This window comes from Chrysemys picta, chromosome 2, assembly GCF_011386835.1.
Source record: "Chrysemys picta bellii isolate R12L10 chromosome 2, ASM1138683v2, whole genome shotgun sequence".
Classification (NCBI taxonomy): Eukaryota; Metazoa; Chordata; order Testudines; family Emydidae; genus Chrysemys; species Chrysemys picta.
Genome location: NC_088792.1, coordinates 87,287,841 through 87,305,399, shown reverse-complemented (window position 1 = coordinate 87,305,399; position 17,559 = coordinate 87,287,841). Strand labels below are relative to the sequence as shown.

The window sequence follows — 17,559 nt, the reverse complement described above, 5'->3', positions numbered from 1 at the left end:
TAAGAGTCCGGCAGACTGAAGTCCTTTCTTTATCTACTGAACAGGTGTTGCATGGGCAACAGTAGAGCCAGTTCCATCTGTGCTACCCTGCCAGTGTGCGTCACCCTTTATCTGATGGGTGTGAGAGCCCACGACTGCCAAGAAGGGTAACAAGTGTGCTGGTAGTCTGGGGGATGTGTACCCCTTTTTACTGGGAACTAGATTGTAAAATAACAAAATTGAGTTTAGAAGATGAATTATGGAGGAGCCAGTTGTGCTTCCATAGGTAATGGTTGAGTTGAGCTTTTCACAAAAATCCGGGATTCAGCATTTAAATATTAGGAATGAAATCAGGTTCAGTAGACATGTATGGTATGAAAAGAAACCCGTGTGTGCACCAGAGGCTGCAGAAAAGTGAGATCCTTGCATAGAGAAGAGATTAGAATTTTCCAGATACCTATGGAAAATGTGTAATACTGTTTCTTGCAGAGGGGACTCTCTCTGCTGTGGTAAGCAAGGGTTTAGGGGGAATTATACAATATCAGTTGGGGAAACTAAGAGAAATTAACTGTCTAGTCTTTTTTAAAATACCTTTGTCCTCAAAGCTAAACTTGAGGGAGTTGTGCCACAAACCTTGCAAAAAGGCCTACATTTTTAAAGCAAATAAGGTAGCTTTTGTGTTTCCTTTTTTGGTTAAGGTTTAACAATGTGAAATGGAATTATCTAGATTTTGGGGAAGTAGCTCAAAATATCTGTTGTTTTGCATTTGCTGATCTATGTCTTGTTGCTGAAGGAAACAAAGGAAGGAAGCACATCTAGTGTGGTTGTATGTGCTTCCTACATCTTTTGCTGTATGTTACCTGGAAAACTCGCTTCTCTATTTTAATGCATATTAGAAAGGCGCTGATAAAAACAAAAGACAAAATGTTCATTAGGAGCTGCGGGATCTTAGCACCATTTGAAAGTCAGACTACTCCTTATCTAAGTGCCTAAACATGGATATAGGCAAGCAAGTTCAGAAAACCTGGCCAAAGATATGCCATATGACTTGAATTCAGACTGTTTATTAGAGTAAGGGCTTGTCTACATAGGAAAGCTTTACCAGTATAACCCCCTGTGTGGACACTCTCTTATTCTGGTGTAAGAGAGGCTTTTTTTTTTTTTTTTTCAGTTGAGCTTATGTCGCTTGGGAAGGGGTTTAAACTATGCTGAAAGACGATTCTTATGCTGGAATAAGTGTGTCTACGTTAGGAGTTATACTTATCTCACTATATCAATTTAAATTCAACCCTGCGGCTTTGTCTGCATGGGAAGGTTTTATTGGTGTGACCTAAGTGTCAAATACTGTAATAGAAACTGTTGTACCAACTTTTGTGGGTAGGGGAGGATTTGATTTCTGTAAGCAAACTTCTGAATCTACCTCTGATGTATGAAATGTGTCCTCACTTAGGTCCCACTTCAGCATGATTACTTAATAACATTTTTCACATTAAGCACATCAGTCTCATTGAAGTAACATGGACTAGTATGCTTAAAGTTAAGCACATACATAAGTACTTTGCTGGCTCAGGGTGAGCCTTGAAGCCCTGACTTTGTGATACTGTGGACGAGCTACAGTAGTTCTGTAGGAAACAAATAACACTGTCTCTACTACTATGTAGAGTGACTCAGTGTTGCCAGCTCTTGTGATTTCCTTAATGCGCCAATTCCTGGAATCCCGTGATTGTGAAAAATGCAGCTTGATTTTAACACTAAGTTTTCTAGCCTCCATGGTTGCAGAGAAAAGCTTGAAAATGTGACCCAAGTGTATCCTAAAGGCTCAAAACCCAGACCTCAAATAAAAATGAGGGGTTTCTTTAGGGGTTTTTTTTGGGGGGGGGGTTGGTTTTTGCTTTTTTTAAACTAATCCTTAATTTTGGGGGACCTGACACATGAGTTTTGAACACTTGGGGTTGGCAATACTGGTGACTACTGTAGTTCAGTCAAGTTTTTATTTCTCTTATCTGTTTTGTACTCAGGACAGTTGGAGGTAAATAACTGTAATGAGATGAGATTATTGATTTTGTTAACATCTTTAATTTCTTTGCAGGGTCTAGTGTCAAATTTATCTCTTGGCCAAGTTACACTCGTTGACTGGGAGATCTACCCCCTAGACATAGACAGTGTGGTGGGCCATGGCCTAAATAGCAGAGGTGATGAATCAAAAACATCTGGTGGTAATCCCTCAAGATATGCAGCTCCTGCTTTTTACACTGGCAGACTTTCTATTCCCAGTGGAATCCCCGATTTACCCCAAGACACCTATATCAAGTTTCCTGGCTGGACAAAGGTAGGTTTCTTTTTCTAAGATGTTTACCAAAAAACCTGAATCTGATTCTAAAGTCACCTTAAAATTGTTGTTAAAGGTCAAGAACAGCCCGCTAATAGGGGAGGACCACGTAACAACAGTGAGGTAGTTTTGAAGGGTCACTCACATATATCAAATGATATTCAGAGATGTTGAGATCTTGTAAGTGACTAGTCTGTGGATCATATAATTTACCTAAATCTTGAATAAATCTGGGGATAACAAACTAAGCTGAGGGAAGCTCATATTAAGTAGTCATTCAGTGACGTTGGCTAGGCAAGTGATGTGCCACGTAAGTATGCAGCTATTATAGATATAGTGAGTAGGACACAAAGATGTGTGTGGTGAGGCCCATTTAGAATATGGCATTCAGTTTGGGTCTTTTTTTCTTGGGGGGGATGGAGAGAGAGCTGCCCTCTGGAGAAGGGAAGTGAATACAGGCTTTTAAAAGGCTGCTTGTTCTGGAGAAAGTGAGGTACTAGAAGTTGGCCTCTTGAGCAAGAGTGGAGTCAGGCTGGCTGAACAGAAGTAATAAAGGACATAACTGCTGAAGTGGTGCTAGAAAAACTCTTCATGCCGAGGAGCGGAGAAAATTATCCAGTGTCTTTGTATGGAGATTTTAGCCTTTTTTAAAAAATTAAAAATTGCTCATTAACAAAGCACACAATTCTGACAGTCAGAAGATGAGACTTGCTAGCTCAGGGGAAGGGTCCCAGCAGGAACAGTCATGACCTAACTTGTAACAAGGTTGCCTAAATGATTCTAAAACCCACCCTCATTACCCACAAAAAAATCCCGTTGGAATGTAAAAATCCCTAATCGTGTCTGACAACTGGACATTGGCTTGGCTTCCAGTTCGGAGCCACACTGCTGCCCCTTACATCAGGTTGGCGATTGCAGCTAGCAAGCTGCTTGATAAGATACATGCCGATCCAAGCTTTCCCTTGTTCAGTGACCTCTGTAGCCCACCAGCTACACATCTTTCATCACGGCTGCCACGCCAGGATGTGACAGCAGAGTCCCTGTGGCGGGAAGACTGGTGTTTAACACCAACCACCAATCAGTTTCTCGTCACAGACCCTACTGCTCGCCTGCCCAGCTTCAACCTGCTACGTCGTCAGGTCCTTCTTAACTGATTCCAGACTGGGCAAGGCGTCTGTGCAACCAACCAGCTCCATTGGGGTCTTTGAGACAGTCCAAGCTGCAGTGCAGGTTGAACAATGATTACCCATTGTCGAGGAGTGCCTGCTAACCAAATTCAGTGGTGGGCTCTGAGAGCTGCACTTGGCCACTGAGAACGCTAATGCTTGGCTAGGCGAATACACAAATGCTAAATAAATAAATTGGCATGGTTAAACCTGAGTGGGTGGGATTTCCAACAGCTCTCACTGTTCTCTCTGCTTCCATTGAAGTCAGTAGTAGAATTTACATTGACTTCAGGGGGTGCAAGAGGTCAATGCTAAGTGCTTATGGAAATTGCACCCATAGTATAGCTGGGCCCTTTTTGTTTTGATTACAAGCCCCCATTTCTATAGCGATTTAGAACTCCATTTTAAATCCCCACCTAGCTGAAACTGCATATGAGCTGGTGGCATGCAGCAGTTATCGATCTTCTCAAGGAAATCACTTGGATTGGTTTAGCATCCTCTTCCCCCTCCCTTCCCCAGTTCAATTTTATGTCCCCCTCCCTGACTGAGCAGGCTCCTCACTTTAAAAAATGGACTCTTCAGATAGTCTGGCTTTGTCTGTACCTGGGAACAGCAGTTCAGTGATCCCAGGACACATGAATGGCCCAGTGTGCCAGCTCCAAGGCTTGGCCCTTCCTGGCCTGCACAGTTGGGTTTGGGTTGTTTTGTACCGATTTTGTTGGATATATTTAGACTATCGAAGTAGCTACATCAGACCCAACTCCCTAATATGGATGCAGCTGTAGCTGTATAAAGATGCCTTATACCAATACAGCTGATTCCCCTTCCCTTATGGGAATAAGCTATACTGGTATAATCACCTTTATACCACTATAACTGCATCCACGCTAGAGGGGTTGTACCACTTTAGAGGTCTGCCCAGGACTAATTTTCAAGCCTGACCCGGACTTGAACCCGACCCAAGCATAGTCAAGCCAAACCTGATCCAAAAGGGTTAAGTCTTTTCAGTCCCGACCCAAACCCAACAGTTACTCCATCCCGCTCCGAACCTGTGCCAGTGCTGTCGTGTGGGCTTGGGGTCATCCTGGGCCTGCAATCTGTCGCCAGCCACCTCCTGCCCTTAGGACTGATGCAGCAGCAGCTGCGTGGCCTGCTCCTGCCAGCCGCCACCTGACTGTGTGGCGTGTGCTACGGAGTAAGTGTGATGAGGAGTTGCAGCGCCTCTTCCCTGGCAGCACACAGAGCAGTGAGGTGGCAGTGGTTGGCAGGAGCAGAGCATGCAGCCACCACCGTGCCAACCCCACAGGCAGGAGGAAGTGATCAGAGCTGACCTGAGCCTGAGAGTGTGGGCTGGTTTCCAGCCCAACCCGAACCCCACACTTGTAGTCGGGTCCTGTTGGGTTGCAAGGCTCTGTACCACTTTACCTATATTGGTATAGTTAAAGCAGTACAAGTTTTGTGTGTAGACAAGACCAGAATTTCTCCCTAGCTGAGAGGAATGAGCCCTGGGGGTGGCAGTCAAGTGACCATCCAAAGTTCATAAGGAGCGCCAATAGCCCACTTTGAGAGTGGAGGTGGGGAGAAAGCAAGTGCAGGGTGAAGGTTCCCCCTAGTTCCCAGGCAGAGGGCCTGGGGAGCGAGACTGCTGGGAGAAGATTCAGCTGAGAGACCTGGGAAAGGGGTTTATATACAGGGGAAGCTGGAGGAAGGCTTATGGAGGAATATGGCCTGGGGAAAACTGAAGGACAAGGCTAGAGCTTGAGTGACTAAGGGCAAATAGCCTAATTATAAGATGGAACCTGTAGGAGACTGTGGGCATTGGCCCCCTTCTATGCTGCTACTGTGAGATGTGGGAAGATTAATTAGAGGCAGCAAGCTGAGCCTGGTGGAAGGGCTGAAGATTGCCTAAGACCCTCGGAGGGAACTGCTGTGACCTGGAAGAGTGTAGGGCAGAAGACTGTGTGTTGCCACTAGACTTTATTTTTGATGCTCCGGAAGTGGTGAACTCTGACTTAGCCAGAGAGCTGTCAACTCAGTGCTGCAATGCAGTAAAGACTCCTGCATGCGAGCACTGCAGCAACCTACAAGCCTGTGGGTGACTCAGAGGGGAAACTGGAGCAGTGGAGATGCCTAATGCTGAATTGGATAAGCCCCAGCTAACTTGGATTTCAGCTATAGCAACCTGTGTAGCTGCACCAGCCCAAGCCCCTACTGTAGTCAAGAAAAGCAGTGATTTGCATGGATTGAGGGTTACACAGGCAATGATGCAAATCATGGCTTTCCTTAGCAACACTTGGGGTTTGCAGGGATGCAGGTACACCAGTTGCTGATTGCTGATTTGGAGCTAATCTCGCATCTAGAGAAGGACATGTAGGGTGATATTTGTTTTCAAAGAAGGAAGCAGAATGACCACAATGATGTGTCTTTATAAAAGAAAATGTGGATCTTGATTTTTCACTCTTCAAAGTTCAGGCCATTCACAGGTTCCAGATCTTTTGTTTTATCCCCACAAATTGAAACACAGGCCAATTGCTAAATTCTGATTTGGATTCCAAAACCTACTAACTCTCAAATTTTGGATGAACTTAGATCCAGGGTTTTTGTTTGGCACTTTGAAATGGTTCTGTTCCAACACCTAATGCTTCTTAGGTAGGTTCCACAACCTTTCTGTATTTGCCATGAATGACAGTAATGTGATTTGAAAGATTCCTGAAAATTCAGTGGAATTAGTATCATGGTCAAAGATTCCACATACCCGCCCTATACGATGTCATGGTACACTATATATGCATAACCGTGAATGTGTTCATGAAGGACTGTAAGGGTTTTTCTGACATTTTTATCAAGTCCACAGGAGCCTTCAAAATAATACAGTATTGGTAGAAGTTGAAAATAGTTTTCTGCTATGAAATTGTTGCATACTTCATAGCCATTATTGGGCAATCTTAGTTTGAATGAGTAACATTTTAAAACTTCATTGAAAACAAGTAGCAATCGTTCATCATGAGGTGAGATTTTAAAATCGCTATGAAAATAAGACTAAATAAAAGTACCTCCCTCCAAATGAGTGATAGTTGCAACTCTGCGCTATAGCAACGTACTGTGCATGGTCAGTCATCATTACACTGGCAGGCTTTTTCTTTCATGCAGTACTCTTGAACATTTGTTGTTGTTTTTTAAATGTGTAAGACTAACATTAAGAAATGGATTGCAGTAACTATATTAGTGGCCAAAAGAGTTGTTTTGAGAAAATGGCGCTCTGCAATTCCTCAGTCGTACACAGATTGGCTTAGTGAGTTCTTTATTACTGCATTAATGGAAAAAATGACACTGTCTAATAGAAATGCTTGAAAAAAAATATGAGGATGTCTGGTTACTCATGAAACTATTGCATATTTTTTGAAGTTTAGTATATATTAGTCCGCAATACTCATAGGTTATGTTCTCACTTATTTATCTATTTAGTCACTTTAATAATTGATGCCCTGCATGATCTCTACAGGTTGTTTTTTGTTTTTTCCCCCCAGATTTTAGAAATCATGAATGTTGTATTTGTTCTTTATATGCTATTTCTATCTTGTGCTTGTATTTATATATGTTTTGTTTCATTGTTTTAATATTTTATATAAAAATAATAAAGATACATTTTTTAAAAAGTCTAAGACTGTCAATCTAGCACCTGTCAGTGGTACTGAATTTACTCCTAAAAAATTGCACAGGCTGTAATTGACTGAGTGCAAAGTTAAGTTGTTGCTGTGTTGTAGAATATCAAGTGTGCTGTATTTTTTTTTTTTTTTAAACCACAGTGGTTTAGAGGCTCCTGTCTGTTGCAGAACTTAATGGTATGGCTTAAAGGGTTTTCAGAGTTTAGATATTGAACTAGAAACTACTGCTGAGTTGTGAACAACTATCTTGTCATATAAAGGAAGTTTTCTGTTTCTAATTGCTGCTGCTTCTGTTTTTATTTTGTATAACATGTTGTTTAGTCTATATGGATGTTATAAATTAGTAGATTTGGGGGCATATATGGACATAGGATTTCATAACCATGCTGCATACGTGATCTGTAAACTTAAGAACAGCTCCTTGCAAATTAACCTTTGAGCTCATATTTTCCAAGAAATTGTATGAAGTAAACTGTCAGACTTAAAGACCAGAAGGGACCATTATGATTTTTTTTTAATCTCATCTGACCTTCTGTATAGGTCTTAGAATTTCCCCCACTAAGTCCTGCACCAACCCACAAGTTCTCAATGAGCTAGAGCATATTTCACATTACCGTAATGAATTCATCTTGTGCGTGGAACAGTAACTTACAGCAATTCTAATGCCATTTTTCACCCTAAAAGATCACAGAAGCAAAGCACTGGGGCAGAATATTTTCTTTTCCCCTACGTACCGCAAAAACAAGCCACAGAATGAGATTAATTTGATTAAAAAAAAATGTTTGGGGTTGAAGTTTAACAACACCTTGGCAAAACAGAGCAAGATAGGATCCTAGGCCACGGAGGCAAATGGAAAGTTGAACTCACCCTCATTTGGGAATTTACCGTCTCTTGGAGAAAAATTATGAATGTGACATAATTTATTTATAAAGATTTGAAATAAATTTACAGAAACACAACTGCAATATAACTATTTTCTTTTTAATACTCTACTAATCTATGTTTGAGAGACTTTGCTACATTTTCCTCACCTTTCATTTTTAATTGCAATTTCACGTACCCTAAGTTTTTCGGAAGCCACAACGATGCTGTTAAAGTCCTACCTTCCCAGTGCCTTATAGAAACCCTTTTATTTAGTCATCATTCTGCCTTTGTGCCATGCATCTCATAGTTTTTTCCCCTAGTCTTAACGGCTAAGGATATTTTATATGGGGAAAAAATTGATGCTTTAATTCACCTGCTCCTGTTGAATTCTCATCCATTGAAGTCCCAGTGTTCTGAGCCTGTATCTGATTAACACAGAAAGTGCATTCGTGAGAGATTGGAGCTGTGTGGCATGTTAAACCTCAAAAACACGTGGAACTTTCCTTTTTGTTATGAACTCAAAACAGCCCAGTTCAGTCAAAATGTTCATGAACCGAGGTTCAGTTTTGAGTGAATGTGGGTCCGTTTACAATTCCACTGAAATGGTATGAAACGTCACCGTTTTAAAGATGACTAAGATGATTTTTCTAAAAATCATGAGCTTGGGGGTGTTTTTCCTGCTTGATGTGTTTAAAAGATGCAATTTTTTTGAAAGGCTTTCTTAAGCTTGTTTTTTTTACGTTAGAAACAACAATGTCAAGTCATCCCTCTTTTTGCAAGAGTGCTTCTTGGATGTCTCAGATGCTTGTGTGAGATCTCGCATTACCAGACATGGTCTGGGTCTTTCAACTTTAACAAGAGTATTAGTTTTTCTCCTAAGTCTTGGTGGTCACTAGAACTTGACTTTAACCAAACAACAACAAAACCCACTGAAAACAGTTTAACAGTCTAGCTAAACTGTCCCTTTTTTTTCACAGTTGCTCAGGTTTCTCTTTCGTGATGTTATTTATCAAGTTCTCCTGTTGCCATAGAGACTTTGAGGGTCGGAAACGTCTGAATTTCTCATATCCAAAACAAGCTGCGAATAAATTACTTTTTTTGCGCAAAAACTCTGATCATTGTTCAGTGCACTTTTTCAACAAGTCACCTCCCCTCCCCTTTACCAGTTACCTTTAAGCAAATATTTTGTTTTCAGGTTTGTTTTAACCTGAAACTTAAAGCAAAATTCAGGGCTGGGAGAGGGTTGGACATTATATTGCTCCCTCTTGAAATAAAACCAAAGGAAGGTTTGCCAGAAGCTCCTGACAACTAAAATATTGAGCTTCACAGAGCTCTACAGAGAATGGCTTCAGGTGAGACACAAATGCAACATCCAGAAATTCTGTTGCTCCCAAATGTCTTCAGTTAAACTTGCCAAGAGTCACTTTTTCAAGCTTCCCAAGTAGTATTGACTGGTCTGGGACACAGTAGTTCTGTCTCCTTGGTGTTTTATGGATACTACTAATTTATTTTCTTGGCATGCAAGTCTTCATTTTTTAGTAAAGGTATATTTTCTTCCAACATCTCATTTTTAAATGTTGACACTGTTTTTAATTAATCAAGGAACTATGATTGTTTTGCCTGTTTTTAAAGTGTGTTTTGATCAGGATTTAAATCCCAGCATATTTTAGCCTGATCAATATATAGTGTGAAAATATAGTGCTTCATTGTATGAAACATGAAGGCTCAATTCCTGTCCTCAGGATGGTAGAGGTTAAGTAAGCTATTAATTTAATAATTCTTATTTGACTTAAAAAAATTTTTTTTTGTCTTTTGGCAGGGACAAATTTGGATCAATGGCTTTAACCTCGGTCGTTACTGGCCAGTCCGTGGTCCTCAAGTGACCCTATTTGTTCCAAGCAACATCCTCGTTTCATCGTCACCGAACAATATCACAGTGTTGGAGCTGGAGCAGTCTCCTTGTGGCATTCAGAAATGTACCATAGAATTTGTAGACAAACCTGATATCAACGCAACACTGCAGTATGAAAACAACAACTGGAAGCTGTTCACTAAAGATTTATGGCTGGACCCTCTATGATTATTTAGGAATGTGTCCCCTTACCTTCTCCTGTTTCTCTACCCCACACCCTCAAATCCTACATTCTTCGCAGGGAAAATCAGTGTTAAAAATCGATTAGTATGTTTAACTGTGGAAATTTTTTCAAAGCACTGAAAGCATAGCTGTTTACTAACAAGAGATACTAAATACAGGGTCTCCTTTAAAAGTGAAGATTCTAGCCTTAGAGTAAGTTGTTGTGCATGAGACTTGACTTAGATGGAAGATAATATTTAACATCAAAGTCTTAGTAAAGAGATAGCTTTGGGAACTGTGAGTGCATGAAAAGGAACCTCTTAAATTAGTCGTTTTACCATCTCTTGTGAACATAGAGAAATTTACCTTGCTAAGAACTGAGTGGCCCCACTACCACGCTTATAAACATTTAATCTCCACAAACTAGTATCCAAAGGGTTTGTGTGTGCCAAGTACCATTTGGATTTGACTTGTTTTCCTCCAGGCTTAAATACCTGGTTAGTGTGGCTACTGTTTCAGTCTGCAGTAGCTTATTGCCAGCATGGTCAGTCCTCTTCCCCCCGCCTTCTTCCCCCAATTTAGAAACCTTCCCAGTGACCTTCAGAATTCTCCCAGAATCTGCTGCTTCTTGGACCTGTGACAGGAATTATGGGGTAGGTACCTAGAGTGCATTGCAGCTGAAATGGTGAAACAGCACTGATGTGGATGTTAGCGAGTAGCTTCTGGTCACAGGTCTGCCTCAGTTTCCCCTTGGGCTAACTCACTGACTCTCCTCCAGCTCCCAGCACTGGCATGATTTAGCCGTTTGGCTAAGTGACAAAGTCCACTCCTTTTGGAATTAACAAAACAAATCCACAAACAGGGTTTTTGAACCCGTTACAGTCTTGCCTGACTTTAGCATTCAAAAATCATGATATTGGTGTAATCATGAGACTTTAAGAAAAAACAACTTTTTCCCCCCATTTTGGCTTCTGGTATTTGAGTCTTTGAGGTACACTTGAGTCATGTTCTCAAGCTTTTCTCTGCAACCATGGGAGCTAGATATCTTTTAATGAAACCTGAGCCTCATGTAATAGTCTCCAGGAGCGGAGGTTCTTAGAAAAATACCCAATAACACAAGAGTTGTGATAAAATTACAAAAGTTGGGGCTCGCTGGGGCTCAGTAGTCCCCTCCCTGGACCTGGTAATCCCTTCCACAGGGATATCCACTTGCCCTCCTCCTGGAGGCACTGCGGAGTTGAAGAGGAATTTCCACGCCACCTCCAGTTGGTGCCATAGGAGAACCCAGTTGTTCTCTCTACTCTGGGTTCTAGTTAGGTGACCGTACAACAGGTAGAGAAAGTCCACTTACATGCCTTGCTTCATCTCCCTGGGCTTGTCTCTCTACGTCTTTCCTACTGTCCTTTCCTGGATTTGCTGTCACTGTCTCTCTTTCTAGGTCTCGTCCTTGGCCCACTAGGGTTGGTGACCCCCTCCCAGGTTCTCTCCCAATGCCTGGTCTCTGTGGGTCTCAGCTGGTTTGTCAGCCTTTTGCAGTTTTTTCTAGCTTGGCTTCAGCCTCTAGACCGCCTTTTCCTGCTCCTGTCTCCACCCATGACTGTCCCCATACTGTCAACCCCAGATTGTTTCTTTTGCAGTTCTAGTTGGTCACCTCACCCACTTCCTCCCTCCGCCCCCCCCCCCCCCCCCCCAGCCACATGATCTTCCCAATCCCTGAGGTAGTGATGCCTGCTTTTAAAGAGGCTACTTGACTCCGGTACAGTGGACATTAGGAGCGCGTTGGCAAATTATGACCTTTTTCTTGTGAGAAAAATTGACAAAAACAAAATTAACTTTTCTTTGTAAACCCCCAAACTGATTTTTTTACATAAACCTGAAAATGTCGACAAAAGCAGGGCGGGGAAATCCACATAGTCAAAAAGGCATTTTCTTTCCAAAAAATGTTTAGACAGAACATTTTAAAGTGGTTTTAGTGGGCATGAAGCAAAACTGCAATGGTTCAGAACACAAGTAAGTAAGCATGGCTAGTATGAACTCAATAAACTGTTTATGCTTAAACCAGTGCAAGCTGGTCAGTAAAAATAGGTTCAGTTTTCCAGGGCGCACACAGCCTACGGGCCTGTTTCTGGTATCATTTATGCTGGTTTCATGTCCGTGTAACACTACTGACTTTAAGGGAGTTGCTTCTAACTTGCACTATTGTAAGAGAGATCAGATCAGGGCCTAAGTGTGTCATTGCTGTCCAGATGGAACATCCATGGAGCTGTGATGTGACACATTGTCACGATGAAACCGACTACTGAATGCAAATTTAAGGAGAAATTTTTAAATAGGCCTTAAACGTGATCATGTTTTCTAAAATGGGCTGGAAGATTCCCATTTTCCGTCATCTAATGCCATAGAAGATGAAGATTTTGCGTCCAATAGTTTTCACTCTTACTTTGGGAACATATTACAAATCACTTGTTGGTATCTTCCATTCTGTTCCAGTTAATTACTAATCATGATGTAAGTGCCTGATTTTTGTTTGCAACCATGCAGAATCTTTTCTTGTTGCTGTCAATGAAAGCTGGCTTTCTATAGCAGTCTCTGTCTCTACTTATTGCTCCTCTTTGGTTTTAATTCAGTCTTGCAAACTCTGTATGAAAGGAGGAGCCTTAAAGAACAAAGGATTGAGATAGTGACATTAAAATGTTTTAATAAACTATCAACTTGTTTCCTTTGAATTTATCCAAAGTGAGTAAAGCCTCTTTCTTTAAAGAGGGAGTCTTCCCTCAACTGTAGGCATGCTGAGAGCAAAGAGAAAGAAGATGAGGACGTGAGGACTTGTGTAATCTCACAATTTATGAATTCTAGTTGATCTGATGAAATTGCTGTATCATTGAATCCCTCAATGTATATGGAGTCAGCCATATGATGTCGGACTGTGTCACATATCCCCTGGATCAGGGACAATGGAGAGTTGTTAAACCTTGATGAGATGGTCACATAGGTAAATCCAATTTTATCCAACCTCACTGCGTGGGAACTAGGGTTTGGAACAGTGGAATTTTCCCACAAGCAGAACAAAATATGTAGTGTGGGAAGAACTAGGTTTAGTATATCTAAATATAAGGTCAGTGCTCTTGGGCTCCAGCTGCAGGGCTAAATATAGCAGTGTAGCCATTCAGGCTTGGGCTAGAGCCTGGGCTCTAAAACCTGAGGAGGGGAGTCAGTTGACCCAGGGTCTGAGACGTGCTACAGTGGTGGGGTCTTTTGCTGTGTAGAAGTACCCCGAGCCAACTTGGGCGGAGAGACTCGCAGAGACAAGGAAGCTTGGGCAGGAGCAGAGGGGCATGCTTTCATGGCAGAGGGGTCCTCCTGAACTGCAGGACCATCTGAGGAAGAGGGAACCTGACTGCAGCAGAGAGAGGCTCCATGATTGAGAGAAGAAGCCATGTGCAGGAGGAGGGATCCTGGATTCCTTAGAGGACTCTGACCTAAAACCAAAGAATGCTCAAGCGGTGAGGAAACTGAGACAGGGAAATGCATACAGCTGTAATATTTTGTCTTGGTTTGTCTATTTCTTGCACTAGCTAAAGTAAAGAGCAATTGGATTTTGGAAGCCTTACAAAGCATATGTGTCTGTCTGCTTCCACTACCATGTGTCCTGGAAGAGATGGAGTGTAAATGCAGAGTACCCACAAGGTTGGAACTCGAGGAAATGGTGTGCTTACACTATTGGGAAATTGGGGGGTCAGCAGTGGTCCTGGAGACCTAAGGCAACTGGGTTGCAAGGTCCCGTTTCTTTGAAGGGGTAATAGACAGAGAGTCTGGTCCTCGGAATCATGCCAGAGAGACCAAGAAAAGATACAGTGCTATAGCCCACTCAGTCGAAGGGAAGCTTAGGAGCACCCAGCAGCCTGGTGAATGTTCAGCTGGGGGAACTCTATCAGAGCTGTGACAGGGCACTTAGAGTAGTGTGGGAGGAACTAGGTTTAGTATATCTAAATATAAGGTGCTCAAGGAACATTTTTGATTAATAGCTGCATTTATAAGATTGGTCTAAAGCAAACCAGAACAATCAGACGGGGCTGCGGAGGTCCAGGAATGGTTGCTGTGTCTGGAGCGGCTAACTCAGGAGAAATGCAACTATATGCCCTCTCACCTAGTGGTGACGGCTATTGATTTCAGTTATTGTCTTTTTTCTAGTCAATGGCTCTGTGCTCACGTCCCTGTCCAGAGACTCATGTGAAGAGAGAACAGGAATGGAATGATGCCTCTCCTAGTGAAGGTCCTTCAGTCCTCAGTGTTCTGGTTTTGTAACAGTCTTTTCCCCTTTACTAGCAGTTGACCTTCCTCCAGATACTCTGGCCATTGTTGCTTTCAAAGTTCAGAAGGCTCCAGATAAGATGGGCTGGATAGAGAGCCCCTAAAGTTAACATATTAAGTGGTTAACCTCTTTGTTATGTGCAGTCCTTCATATGCAAAATCCAATGGTTTAGGGACTTTCACATGTTGGCCCCTGGAGTATTTAATTTTTGGGATACAGTGTTCCCAGTGTTTTTCATGGCACCTGTGTCTGTACACGTCTTGGAACATGTACTCTGAGTTAAATAAATGGTTAAGTGTTATTAATACATCAGAGCCACGTTTTGAGCCTACGGAATGGAACAGAATGAGTTTCACACCGGTTGTGGGTTTTGTGGGTACAAGTGTTCACAGAATTGCACTTCCCTTTAAATATATTTTTTATAGCGATTCAGCACTTTAACTATATGGCAGCCATATGGCAAATCATTCCCAGCCATGAAAGAAAATATGTGCTGGGACATAAATGTTGGGAGGTTAACGGTGAAAAATTCAAACACGTAGCTCTTGTAACAGTTGCCACCGGAGATACTGTTAAATCTCTCAGATCATTTGGCTTTATTTTCTACGCTGTGTGCAAAGCATAATATAATACCTATTACCTTGTGCCTCTACTCAACATGTGGCCTCACAAAGGCCTTGCCCCAATGACCGTACAATCTAATATTGACAGATACAAACAAGGATTAGGAGCAAGGGAGGGTATGATGTTTTACATGTAGGAAATGGATATAATTTCAACTATATACCTGCCCCACTCATTGCTGTTTTCAGTGTGGACTGTGATTTGTTGGTTAGAACAGTGGTCTCCAAAGTGGGGTGCGCGCACCCTAGGGGGTGAGCAAGAGGATCCTTCGGGGTGCACGGCAGGAGGAGCGTCGCCGGAGCAGCGCCGCTTTGGCAGTTCGGGCGGGTTTTATTTTTTGCTTGGGATGGCAGGGGGTGCGTGATCAAAAAACTTTGTTGACCACTGGGTTAGAGAAGGGAACTGTAAAGTGGGGGCCCTGGGTTCTATTTCTACTTCTCTTGCCTATAACCCTATTAGGAGACATCAGATGGCACTGTTACAGATAATATTACAAGTTTTATTAATCTGAACATATAGGACTTAGACCATGATGAAATGCCTATTGTCAGATGTGGTACAGTTCTCCTTTCTGGTGATATGCTCAGAACAGATTTTAGGAGCTGCTTTAATGTCTCTTTAAGGCTTGGTCTACACTACCCCCCTAATTCGAACTAAGGTACGCAACTTCAGCTACGTGAATAACGTAGCTGAAGTCGAAGTACCTTAGTTCGAACTTACCTTGGTCCACACTCGGCAGGCAGGCTCCCCCGTCGACTCCGCGGTACTCCTCTCGCCGAGCTGGAGTACCGCAGTCGACGGCGAGCACTTCCGGGTTCGACTTATCGCGTCCAGACTAGACGCGATAAGTCGAACCCAGAAGTTCGATTGCCAGCCGCCGAACTAGCGGGTAAGTGTAGCCAAGGCCTAAGTCAGAATCACTTTCTTAACCTATATGCAGAAACTATACTTATGTCCGCACATATAACTGAAACATTACAGTCCTCAAAAATTACATCACTGGCTTGCTATGTGACCTAGTCCAAGTCCTTGTAGCCTCTCTCTGCCTTTTTGTTACCCTTCTGTAACACAGAAATACCTATCTAACTACCTCATAGTGGTGTTGTGATGTTTACTTAATGTGTCTTAAAGCTTTGTGCAATCTTTGAATGAAATGGTTGTCTCTGTGTGCTCCACTTCAGGTGCACGGGTGCCCCATACACCTTCGATCAGTGATTTTTGCTAGCAGTGTCCATTCAGCCCGCACATATGCCCTACACAGTCTTGTGCCCCGCCTTCAGGCTGTGTGGGAAACTGCTCTCAGTCCCTTTACAACTGCTGTGGCTTGAGATGGAGCTTTAGTGTGTCTGCTTTGAGCCTGCCTCAGCTAAAAGTTTTTTTTCTCCTGCTTGTAGTTTAGTTTTAGATTAGCTAAATTGAGATGATCCATTTTATTGCTCTCCCCTCCCTCCGGGAGTCTTGCCTTCATTGGAAGGGCATACTCAGCTCACTGGGGTTGAAATGCTGCCTCGCTTGCCGGAAGCTATCCCACCCCAAGTGCATTCGCTGCCTCAAAAGTGTAACTTATGTCTGGCCCTTAAATCCAAAGCAAGGAAAAACTGGGAGATTAAGTTGAGGCTACTAAAGGTGGCGTGCTCCCTTAAGCTTGCTTCAGAGCCAGCTGAGGAGAACTCCCCTGAACACTGGTCTCTGGGCAGATCCAATGCCCCTTTGACCTTGGCTCATCTCTCCCTGGTAAGGGAAAGACTCCAGACATGATCTTGAAAGGTCATAAGAAGAGGAGCTCTGACTCGCTTCCTAAGGAACTTCCTCCTAAAAAACCTCTCACAAGCTTCAACATCTCATCTTGGTACGGTAGAGGCAAAGAACTTCTCCAGTACCAGCAGGGCTGGAAAGCCCTGAAGTTCCAAGAGCAAAAACAACTCTGACTGAGACTCATGACAAAGAAGGCAAGGAGAAACATTCTTCCAGACTGGTACTGTAGAACTCAGCTTTACTGTCAGTACCTCCCCAGATGGGTACCATGCAAGCCTAAATGTCTGACCCCATCAGCACCCAACTTGGTGCATTCTAAATCTTTAGTATTGTCTACCCTAGGGACAAATATACTGTCAGGTTGGTACCGACTCTTCATTCGGTACCACAAGAATTCAGATACTCAAAGGATTTATTGGTGGCTGATGAACTGGAGTCTCCACTACTTATGGGTACCAAGCTCTGCTTGGTACCAAGACCCACTCAATCACTGTACTCCCGTATATCTCTGGTACTGCCTGATTTACCACCCTTTTCGGCTGGGGCTCCTCCACTGGACGACACATCTAAAGGACAGTGATAGAAGAGACTGAAAGGTGCTCTCTATCTCAATACAGGGCTCTCCTACCTGTCCATACAGGAAGCCACTTCCCTGCAAAGGGAAACAATACTTTTGGGTATCATAGGTGGTGGGACTAGCCTTAGATGCCACCTCCTCTCCCATATGGCCCCCCCACAACGGCCATACTGGGACGCCGGGTGGCATACAGACAACAATTTTCCAAGGCTCC

General features: G+C 42.8%; 1 protein-coding gene across 2 annotated transcripts in view; it reads left to right on the top strand.

Moving 5' to 3' along the window:
* GLB1 (galactosidase beta 1) overlaps nt 1-12,807 on the top strand; it is an 84,147-nt gene extending 71,340 nt beyond the window's left edge. For both annotated transcript variants that reach the window (XR_010599171.1, XM_005278567.4), the window contains 2 exons: nt 2,069-2,308; nt 9,823-12,807. Coding sequence is in view for 1 of the 2 variants with exons in the window: in XM_005278567.4 (XP_005278624.2) it covers nt 2,069-2,308; nt 9,823-10,083 (501 nt within the window). In the remaining variant the exon portion in view is untranslated. The remainder of the gene's footprint in view (nt 1-2,068; nt 2,309-9,822) is intronic.
* Nucleotides 12,808-17,559: the final 4,752 nt, after the last annotated feature.